Below are 11,103 nucleotides of genomic sequence, written 5' to 3'. Positions count from 1 at the left end.
TCCCGCATTCCGGAACGTGAAGGGATAAACCTGTTAGTGTAAATCGAAAAACGTCAACTTTCACGCGGGATTAACACGTCGGGTGGAGTTTCAGAATGTCTAAAATCTTTCTAAACGGTTTTAGTCGTTTTAGTGTTTTTTTGGGGTCCGTTAACTTGGCCCCCCCACTGAGAGATTTCATAGTCGTATTATTTTGAAATGAATGCGCGCTCATATGCGCCACCGATAATAACTCTTGCGCCATTATCGTTTTTTAGAAATCCGAAAAAACATTTGTGGGCCAAGTGAACGTAGCCCCCCCCCCCCAGTACGTATTTTGTCCCTTGTAACTAGGTCACCTGATACATTTGGTTATGCGCTCAATTGCGCCACTTGAATTAAAGCTAGCGCCATTACGGTTATAGGTCGATTCACATTATACGACACGGACCGACACGTTCCGGCACCGACGCGTACCGTCAACGACACGACAAAACGTAAAAACAGGATCTTTAATGAAAGCATCTACACTTAACCGTTACCGGTACGTTTCCGTAACGGATCGTACCGACACCGATCGACATTCTCGCGAAGAATGTTTTGACGGTGTTGGCGGTACGTGTCGGTCCTATCGTGCCAGTGTGAATTAGTAAACGGCGGCGTACAAACGCATCGAAGAATGGATCAAGACAAATTAATTGCAAATGTGAAGGCCTATGAGCCATTATATGTCACAAGCCATCCGAAATATAGTGACAGTGGCTACAAAGAAAATTTATGGAAAGCAATTGCAAAGGAAATGAACCAGTCAGGTAAAACATTAGCTTTATTTATAAACTACTATAAGTATAACTAATTTCTAATCTATTGTATCTTGCCATTCAACACGCCCGTGCTCAGACGTAAAAAATTCCCTAAATCTATCGCGAATAGTAAATGCAGTATTCACAGCACTTCCCCCTTGCCGTGGTATATTTTGCAAATTAATGCCAGTGTTGGGATTATTCTCAAAATCTGGAATATTGCTGCAGTCTCGTAGGTAATTGTGCAAAATACACGTTGCCAAAATGACCTTATCTGCATTTTCTGGCTTTAACTTTAATCTTCGATTATAAAGCTGAAATTTTTGACTCAGGATTCCAAACGCATTTTCCGAAACTCGTCGCGCTCGTGAAAGGCGGTAATTGAAAATTCTTTTAGACCTATCGTCTTGAATTTGCGAACCAGGATATGGTCTCAATAAATATCTTTTTAAGGGAAACGCCTCATCACCAACGATGACAAAAGGCATACTTGTACTTGTATTAGGCAGCTCAGTATCTATTGGAACATTTAATTTATTTTTTTCAAGAGCTCTGCCCAAGTTAGAGTTAGCAAATAGACCTCCATCGCTATTCCTTCCATATCCACCTATATCTACTGCAATGAATTTATAATGTGCATCCACTAATGCGAGAAGGACAATAGAAAAAGTTTTCTTATAATTAAAAAACTGAGAGCCACTGTTTGCGGGAGCTTGGATAACTACATGTTTGCCGTCGAGAGCGCCAATGCAGTTAGGAAAATTCCAAACATTCCAAAATTCTTCGGCAATTTTTTTCCAACTATCTTCTGTAGGGTTTGGCATCATTAATGGCATCAAATTCTTTATTATTGCTTCACATACTTCAATCACAATCGATTGTACTGTTGAGTGTCCGAGCCGATAACTGGTAGCTATGGTTCTAAATGAATCACCAGTAACTAAGAATCTGCAATATATGTTAGAAATTAATTAACTGTACATTTTTTATACAAATATTGTTCATTTTTTAGTGGCAGTTTGTAAAAAAATATGGACGAATCTGCGAGATTCCTTTAGAAGAGCGATGAAAAAGAGACGTGAAACGAAAAGCGGGCAGGCAGCCTCTAAAATCAAGAAATGGAAATTTGAAGATGAGATGTCGTTCCTATTACCATTCATGCAAGAACGAGACACTTGCAGTAATTTGAAGGATGTTAGTGATGATGATGATGAGAATAATGAAGAGGAATCACAGGAAACCGAAGATGATGGTAAAAATAAACTAGATGACGATGGGATCAACAACACAGATGATGTGGATGGTCAGTTACACATCGAGGATGGTAGAAAGGAAAAAGAACTCAGTCGAAAGATTGTCAACGCTGCTAGAAGAAAGGGAACGAGAAATCAAACACAACCAGAAACAGCATCAGCAGTAATGATGAAATATTTGCTAAATAAAAAAGCTACTAAAGAGCAGTCGACTCAACAGCCCAATGCAATAGATACATTTTTCTCGAGTATTGCAACAACAGTCAAAAGTTTTTCTCCTTATCATCAGAACGTAGCTAAATCGCACATATTCTCCATTGTGAGTGATCTTGAAATGAAACAAATTGTGCAACCACCACAATTTTTCTCCAACAACACGCCCACACAACGACCTCAGTATGTACCAACGCAATTTCAAAGCATAAGTGTGCCATCACCGTCACCAACACCATCGTCATCAACCCTACAAACTACGTCATCTTCTTCGTCCTCGAGAATTGCTACGCCAATTCAGTCACCACCATGCTACGATTTCCCATCGTCGATTTCAATGCAACATTTAAACCAAGAAACAATATATACTGAGAATATGTAAATTAGTATAAATAAAAGTACTTACCTTAAACATACTGCAAGTCTTTCTGTGGGCGAAATTGCTTCACGAAAACACGAATTTTGTTTATGTAAATCCGGTCCAATTGATTTTAATAAATCAAAAAAATTGTATTGCGGCATCCTAAAATATTGATAAAACTTGTCGTCATACTTTAACAAGTTCTTGAACAATGTCCAATGCTCCCCTTCAATTTTTCTATGTTTTAAAATTGGATGTACCCATTTTCGCCCCTTTTTTTTCTTTTTTAACCCTTCAGCTTCTTCCTCATCTAACAGCAAGGCTACAAAAGCCAAATCATCGTCACTGGATGACTCGTCCATAACCACTGCCTACGTGACTGCTGAAATTTGTCGGTGTAGTGTGAATGCTACGCAAAAATTGTCGTGTCGTTGACGGTACGTATCGGTGCCGGAACGTGTCGGTCCGTGTCGTATAATGTGAATCGACCTTAAGCCGTGACAAATTTTCAAAAAGTGGGGGGGCCAACTTAACGTTTTTAAAAGTTACTTTTTTTTAACATCTTTTCATACGAAATTGTACTCTCAGGTATGCGCTGAAATGCGCCGTAAAAAGATATCTTTGCGCCATTATTGTTTTTTGGTTATCCTTAAATATATTTGGGGGGGGGGGGCAAGTGAACGGAATCCCTCATAACGCATTTTGCTACCGGTATTTGTGTCACTTGATACATCTGGTTATGAGCTCAATTGCGCCACTTGAATTAAAGCTAGCGCCATTACGGTTAAGCCATAAAAAATTTTTAAAAAGTGGGGGGGGGGCTAACTTAACGTTTTCAAAAGTTACGTTTTTTAACATGTTTTTTTTTACTACATCGTACCTTTCATCATGCGCTAAAATGCGCCGTAAACAAAAATCTTGGCGCCATTATAGTGTTTTAGAAACACTATACAGGGTGTTTTTTGGGAGCTTTAGTTAAACGATTCTGGGAAAGTAAAATAGGTAGGTTTTTAAAAATTTGTATTTAGGAGTTACTCCGAAGGCCGAATCGATGTAAAATATTTTCAAAATGGACGCACTTCCGGAAATAACTTTTGAAAACCCTAAGTTAGACCCTCCACTTTTTAAAGAATTTTTATGCCTTAACCGTAATGGCGCTAGCTTTAATTCAAGTGGCGCAATTGAGCTCATAACCAGATGTGGCACAAATACCGGTAGCAAAATGCGTTATGGGGGATTCCGTTCACTTGGCCCCTCCCCCCCAAATATATTTAAGGATATCCAAAAAACAATAATGGAGCAAAGATATCTTTTTACGGCGCATTTCAGCGCATACCTGAGAGTACAATTTCGTATGAAAAGATGTTAAAAAAAAGTAACTTTTAAAAACGTTAAGTTGCCCCCCCCCACTCTTTAAAAATTTGTCACGGCTTGACCGTAATGGCGCTAGCTATAATTCAAGTGGCGCAATTGAGCGCATAACCAAATGTATCAGGTGACCTAGTTACAAGGGACAAAATACGTACTGGGGGGGGGGGGCTACGTTCACTTGGCCCCCCCAAATGTTTTTTCGGATTTCTAAAAAACGATAATGGCGCAAGAGTTATTATCGGTGGCGCATATGAGTGTATAACGAGCGCATTCATTTCAAAATAATACGACTATGAAATCTCTCAGTGGGGGGGCCAAGTTAACGGACCCCGGCTAGAGCACCTACCTCTCCGGATGTTGGATCATAAAACCGCTGTAACAGCTGAATGCAAGTCGATTTACCGCACCCGGAACTGCCGACCAGCGCAACCGTCTCCCCAGACTTAATCTCAATGTCGATACCTTTCAAGACCTACTAAACGTGAAATTGCCTTCGCGAGCCTTGCTACTCACCTTGACGCCCTTTCGCGAAGGGTACTCGAAGTGAACCTTCCGAAAGCTAAAGTCTCCCTTAACTTCCTTCGGTTAGAGCCCCACGTTCTTGGCGGCGTTTATAACAGGGGCACTATCGATGACTGCAAAAATTTTGGTAGCCGCCCCCTTGGATATGCCGAACTGTTCGATGTACGGTGACGACATGCCGAAATTAACACTCCCTTGCATTACAGCGAAGAACACCTACAAGACTATCAACTCTTTAATGTCCTAGACACCCCCGCGTCATCCTACCGTGACCATGTTGCCGGGATCGTAGACTCGCTCCTGCGGCGGAAGCGACTTCTCCTCCAAAATTAGCTTGATACCGTACCAAAACGCCAACGCGTAACTGGCGTAGATGAAGAACTACAACAGTCCGAAACCAATACCGCTCAGCAGCGATCGCTTGATGTTGTTATTTCGGGCGAACGTTAAGCGATCGGAGTATCTCGCGATCTCCTTCTCTTGGCCGCCGAATGCGACCACCGTACGGATTGCTGTCAGCACCTCTTCGGCGATTGCACCCGCTGCACCATATGCGTCCATCTCTTTCACCGCCAATTTTCCTGTTAACTACTTTAGATTAATTACCTGACTTCACTATAAATGGCACGTAAGTCAAAGTTTAGTATCGCAAAATCCTCTACGGTCCTAGTAAACAATAAATTCTACCCACGTTGGGTTACTTCCGACTTTTTCACCTACAGAAGTCTATACACAATTGGCCATACGGAGATTCACACCCACAAACGATTGACAAAACGGCACGTGAAATTTCATACTTTCCAGTACAGGTTGATGACGGCGAAAAAATTAAAACTGCAAAGCGCCCAGAATTCGCCTCACCGTGACGGTCGAGTTCGGACCGGGAAAGATAGCAGACGTGCTCAGCGATCTCTGCGTTTACTTTAGTAAAGAACCCGTTAACTTTTAAAGTCCGGACTTAATGCAAACTTACATTCGAAGCCCAAGCGGAATTTGTCTTTATCAAGACACGAATCACGCGCGAAGATTTAAAACTGTGAGGAGGTCAGGACAGTGTGCTAATCAAATCCAAAGAACAATGAGGGCGAAATCGAAGAAGTGCGAACGAACGAGTACGCCCTAGAGTTCGTCGGGATAAATAAGGACAGGGACATGGCTGTTTGGAGCAATTTGGCAGCAACTCAGGGAACTCCCGGTGTCATACTTTTTAGTATTCAAATCCTTTAAAGTATTCAAATACTTTGTAATTAAATACTTTTATGGAAGCAGTATTTGTATTTGTAACTCAAATACTTTCACAAATATTTAGTATTCGAATACTTCGCAAGGTATTTGAATACTTTGAGAAGTATTTTTTAATTTTTTACCAAAAATCGACTACACCAAAATTGCTCGGGAAAACACTTTTTCTTATTAATTTTGGTGCGTAGAATCCAAAACAATTCGTACTTTTTCGATTAGACTTCTCAATCAAAAGTTATAGACTAGAAACCAAATTCGAAAGAAAATTCAAAGGGCTGTTACTTCTGAACTAGTAGCCCAATCTTGGAACTGTTTGAAATTATCGATTCTACAGGCCACATTCTATAAGAAAAAATTTTTTCCGGGTCGATCTGGGACAATTTTTTTTGCGGGCCTCAAAAAAAGGCAGAGTATAACCTTCCTTTTTTACCAAAAATCGACTACACCAAAATTGCTCGGGAAAACACTTTTTCTTATTAATTTTGGTGCGTAGAATCCAAAACAATTCGTACTTTTTCGATTAGACTTCTCAATCAAAAGTTATAGACTAGAAACCAAATTCGAAAGAAAATTCAAAGGGCTGTTACTTCTGAACTAGTAGCCCAATCTTGGAACTGTTTGAAATTATCGATTCTACAGGCCACATTCTATAAGAAAAAATTTTTTCCGGGTCGATCTGGGACAATTTTTTTTGCGGGCCTCAAAAAAAGGCAGAGTATAACCTTCCTTTTTTACCAAAAATCGACTACACCAAAATTTCTCGGGAAAACACTTTTTCTTATTAATTTTGGTGCGTAAAATCCAAAACAATTCGTACGTTTTCGATTAGACCTCTCAATAAAAAGTTATGGACAAAAAACAAATTTCGAAAAAAAATTCAAAGGGCTGTAACTTTTGATCTAGTAACCCAATCTTCAAACTGTTTGAAATTATGGACTCTCGATCGATCTCGATCTCAGACAATTTTTTTTCCGGTCTCAAAAAAGGCAGTACTTTTAAGTTATTCAAATATTTGAGAACAATTTAGAAATGTTTAGGGAAAGTTTCCATTGTCACAAAATCAAATATAAAAATCCGATACATCTGAATACCGAACTCGATAGTCTACGTAACTAAAAAACAATAGGGACCTTTCTTATATCCTTAAAACCATGTGTACCAATTTTCAAAGCGATCGCACGTTTCTAAACAAGTTATCATGCACACGGACAAACGGATGGTCAAAAATGGATCTGTTCCAAAATCGCTAGGATTAATTTCAGAAAGGCGTACGTATCATGTGCACGACGTACGATCGCTTTGAAAACTGGTACTCGTATTCTTAAGGTTATAACTGGTATAAGAAAGGTCCTGGTATGTACCTCCAATATAATAATATAATAATAATAATAATACGCTTTTACTCCCCTTAAATTTGTATATAACAATAGAAATATAAAAAAAGCTAACCCCATACCCTGCCCCATACAAAGTATAACTTGATTTTTTAAGTAGTATTAAGCCTTTTATCTAGTATACTATTTTAAATTTTTAATGTATTTGAGTGACAAGTATTTGAATACCTTTTACTGTATTCCAATACTTTTCAAAGTAAGATAATGAAATACTTTTCAAAGTATTCGAATACTTTTGCAAGTATTCGAATACATTCTAAAGTATTTGAATACTTTTCAATGTATCTGTATCTAGTATTCGCTTGTGCTGGACGTAAAAGTATTTAGTATTCAAATACTTTTGATTTGTGTAAAGGTTTTACTATTTAGTATTCAAATACATTTTTAAAGTATTCTGCCCAGCTCTGCAGGAGATTAACCAAAAGAATTAGGGAAGAAACTAACACATACTCCAGGGAGGACCTGGAATTGATAGGGAACGTAGTGGAATTAGAACCCCGGTATGATCAATATATCACTAATGAGGTCGAAGCATACGTGGGGGATCACAGAACTACGGGAGTTTGGGGAGGATACGAGTCTTTGGTGGCAGCGGCCAACAAATATAACAGCCAGATAGTGGTCTACGAAGAAGAAGGCAGGAAACACATCATATACCCGCGAGAAATAGCGGGTGACTGCTACTTAGCATACAGACTAAGGAGTTACAATGTCCGGAACCACTACGACAGTGTGCTGAGGGCTGTAACATGCTAGGGGAGGTAGATGAAGAGGAGGAACACTGGAGAACAAGGGGGAGTACGAGGAAGCGAGAGGAACCGCCGCTGTCCCAAGCGAATCTAGTCTGAGCATGATGGTATCCGGGAGGAGTGCCAAGCCGAGAAAGAGTGGAAATAACCAGGATAGTAGCCGGGATGCAGAAGGAGTCAACAGCATGAGGGTAGCCACTTGGAATGTACAAGGGACAAACGACCCAGCTAATCGACGACGAATTAAGAAACCTGGATATAGAGGTAGCCAGCCTACAGGAAACCAAACTAATAAGTGCGATGGCAGCGACAAGGAACTACGAATGGTGGATAGGAGGCGAGAGAGCGCAGAGGCACAGTAATCGTAATCAGGAAACACCGTGGCATTGAGGTTGACAAATTTGAAGAAAAAAGCGACCGTATATGAGTATGGTCCAAATCAAGGCAAGCTTAGGAAGACTAACGGTTATAGGATGCCACATCCCCTACGACAAATTAAAGGGAACAAGCGGAATTCAAGAAACTGAGCGAAATAATAGAACAAAAGAACGGAAGATACCCGGGCATCATATTAAGAGACTTCAATGAGCAACTAGGCAGACTAGAAGGAGGGAAAGGGAGGAACAAAGGATAGGCAAAATGCTCAAGTACGAGCAAGACAACGTGAATGGCAGCGAGCTTAAGAACATGCTACAACTGGAACTGAGGGTGGAAGACACATTCAGGAAATCCAAAGCGTTGCTGAGAAGAAAGCAAAAAGGGAGGAATGGTCAGGGGGCAAAGTGGGATGTGAGACTTCTGACAGTGGAGAAGAAAAGGGAAGGGCATAGAAAGGGGCAGGACAAGACCAGAAACAAAAGGAGGGAAGGGAGACCATCTTGGAGTAGGATCGCTGAGATGCTCAAGGCAAAACACTAGGGGGGCATAAACCGCCCATGTCACCGAACAGGAAGCAGGCCATGGACAACCACAGAAGAGCACTGAAGAGGTTTGGGCAAAACTCACACAAACTCGAAGCAAAGAAGGGGGGCCGAAGAGGAGCCTTTGAACAAGATGGGATCAAGGAATTGGCCTAGTTTGCAAAGAACATCGCCAAGATTAGCCCAATGGAGAAGAACACGTATATCAAAGAAGAAAGAAGGAGGAACCAAAAAATATGTACCAATGGCGGCATGGGGAAAGCTCCTGAAGGAGGAACAGGAAGCACAGTTCCAGCTATTGGTCACTACCGCCGCCTTCTCATTTTAAAACTATCACATTTGCGCGAAAGTTTAATAATGGGCCTATTTTAATGCCGAATGAGCCAAAGGTATCCAAAAGTGGTAGCTGTAAGGCCAGTTGAGTAAAGGTCTGGTGGGGCAAGTCAGACCTCAACTTTGCCTAGGCCTAAGCTTGTGAAGATAGTGAAATAATGGAAATGTACAAGAAAATAGAACGTCTAATGGAGAAGGAAGGGGGAGCTTGTTGCAAAATAGTCACAGCGCATCATCTTTCATCTACAAAATGTTTATACTTCAGGGCTCTCGTGACAGTTTATGGGCATGGATAATCAGATTCTCTCCTCTTAAAAGGTGCCGCAAGGAACGTAGTACAGGTGCGAGTCCCTCCACTCCCAACAAAAGAGAAGGACCGCTAGAAAATGATGTTAAAAGAATCTCATGGAGTTTTTCTGCAAATTTCGATAAAATATGAGTGTTTACTAGGGGGTATTCCATACCCCTCAGACCCCTCGGGTAACAATTTCATTCACAAAATGTTTGCACTTTAGGACTTTCATGGTAGTTTTATGGTAGAAATGATTAGATCTTCTTTTCCTAAAAAGTGCTGCAAAGGTCGTAGCACCGGGGGACCTGGAGGGTATTCAATACCTCCCACCAAAGGAAAATGAATGACAACTTCTTGAAAATGATATTAGAAACATCTGGGGGGTATACCCTGCGATTTTGGGCCGGGGGAGTATACTTACTATTGCAACTATGCCTATAGATATCATCGTGATCGGTAAAGATGTGAGGCAAATGAGGGCCAGCTCCCAACCTTTCACCAACGCCAAAATTACGCTGGTGACAAACGTAACCTGGAAGTTCAGGAACATGGACACTTTGTCTCCCATACCATCTTCCAGCTTGGTAATGTCTCTACAAGAAAACGCGTTAGCTTTCCGGACGTGAAGCCAATTGTGAGCTTACTCAGACATGCGGCTAGCGAAATCGCCAGTTTGCTCTAGGTCATACCATCCCACGTCTTGGTTCAGAGAGCTACTGAAGTACAACTGTCGAATCTTGTTCACTTGCCGAACAGCGCTATAGTTGTAGAGTACAGTGGACGAGTAGCTTAGAATGAACATGGCGACGCCCAGAAGGCAATTCTTTATCGCGAACGCTATAATGTTGTCGATGAACTCTACGCCGGCGGCTTCTTGAGCGATTCTCGCATATCGGATAATGTCACCCGTAAGCGACCCAAAGATAAGAACGTTTAGGGGTTGGATAACCCCCGTACCCATCGCGCATAAGGTGCCCAACGCCAAAAGCCATCGGTCGAAAGTCGCGGCGTATCGGTACTGAAAGGATTTAGTCAAACGTCCAAAGTTACAACCCCTAACTTGCGCTTACCACTCCAAAAAATCCGACGGTCTTCAGGGGGTTCTTGAATTCGCTAGAAGCACTAATCGGGATCATTATACCTAAAAAATATAACTGAATCAAATACACTTACCCAGATTGGTTGTTTTTTTCGGGATTAGTAGCTAAATCCTCCTCATTTAGCTCGCCGGTTTTCATGGCACCTGAAAGATAACGCGGTTTAGATAACCAATCTTAATTATGTCATTGGGGGAGATTAAACTCCATTTCATCACTATACACACACATACAACTTTGCTTAGTCACGCTAATTGCGCTAGATTAGGACCAAGACCGAAGACGAAAACGGGAACGGAACGATTCCGGTTATAAATAAATCTCGGCGTATGCTACCTACCTAGTGGGAATATATACGGGATGTATCGCTTTCAGATACATACCAAGCAAGCAGCAACACCCTAGAGCTCGTATGGATCAAAGGGAATGCCGGAACGGAAGGTAATGTGAAATCCGATCAATTAGCCCGACTGGCCTCAAAACGGGCGTTTTAAGGTCCAGAGCCGGCTCTTCCACTTACAGTTACAACTGTAAACAACCCAATAACTCAAGACACCCAAACCCAGCACAGGGC

General features: G+C 41.3%; 2 protein-coding genes across 3 annotated transcripts; one reads left to right on the top strand and one right to left on the bottom strand.

Annotated features, from left to right (window-relative positions):
* The first annotated feature begins 525 nt into the window (after positions 1–525).
* LOC116181075 (transcription factor Adf-1-like) lies at positions 526–2,796 on the top strand. Its single transcript, XM_031501333.1, has 2 exons — positions 526–791; positions 1,795–2,796. Exons 1-2 carry the CDS (start codon positions 659–661, stop codon positions 2,628–2,630), a joined length of 969 nt encoding a protein of 322 aa, XP_031357193.1. The 5' UTR covers positions 526–658; the 3' UTR covers positions 2,631–2,796.
* A 1,527-nt stretch (positions 2,797–4,323) lies between these two features.
* Positions 4,324–10,814, bottom strand: LOC116181077 (ATP-dependent translocase ABCB1-like). Of its 2 annotated transcripts, XM_031501336.1 has the most exons (7): positions 10,606–10,814; positions 10,503–10,554; positions 10,077–10,450; positions 9,854–10,025; positions 4,770–5,090; positions 4,494–4,718; positions 4,324–4,452 (listed from the first exon to the last, which is right to left on the bottom strand). In XM_031501336.1, exons 1-5 carry the CDS (start codon positions 10,668–10,670, stop codon positions 4,884–4,886), a joined length of 870 nt encoding a protein of 289 aa, XP_031357196.1. In that variant the 5' UTR covers positions 10,671–10,814; the 3' UTR covers positions 4,324–4,452; positions 4,494–4,718; positions 4,770–4,883. The 2 variants fall into 2 exon arrangements, with proteins under 2 accessions (XP_031357196.1, XP_031357197.1); XM_031501337.1 differs by lacking the exons at positions 4,324–4,452; positions 4,494–4,718 and having other exon boundaries at positions 5,000–5,083.
* Positions 10,815–11,103: the final 289 nt, after the last annotated feature.

Source organism: Photinus pyralis, unplaced genomic scaffold (assembly GCF_008802855.1).
Source record: "Photinus pyralis isolate 1611_PpyrPB1 unplaced genomic scaffold, Ppyr1.3 Ppyr1.4_LG9, whole genome shotgun sequence".
Lineage (NCBI taxonomy): Eukaryota > Metazoa > Arthropoda > Insecta > Coleoptera > Lampyridae > Photinus > Photinus pyralis.
The sequence above is the reverse complement of the archived record's forward strand: the minus strand, read 5'-3'. Positions and strand labels throughout refer to the sequence as shown.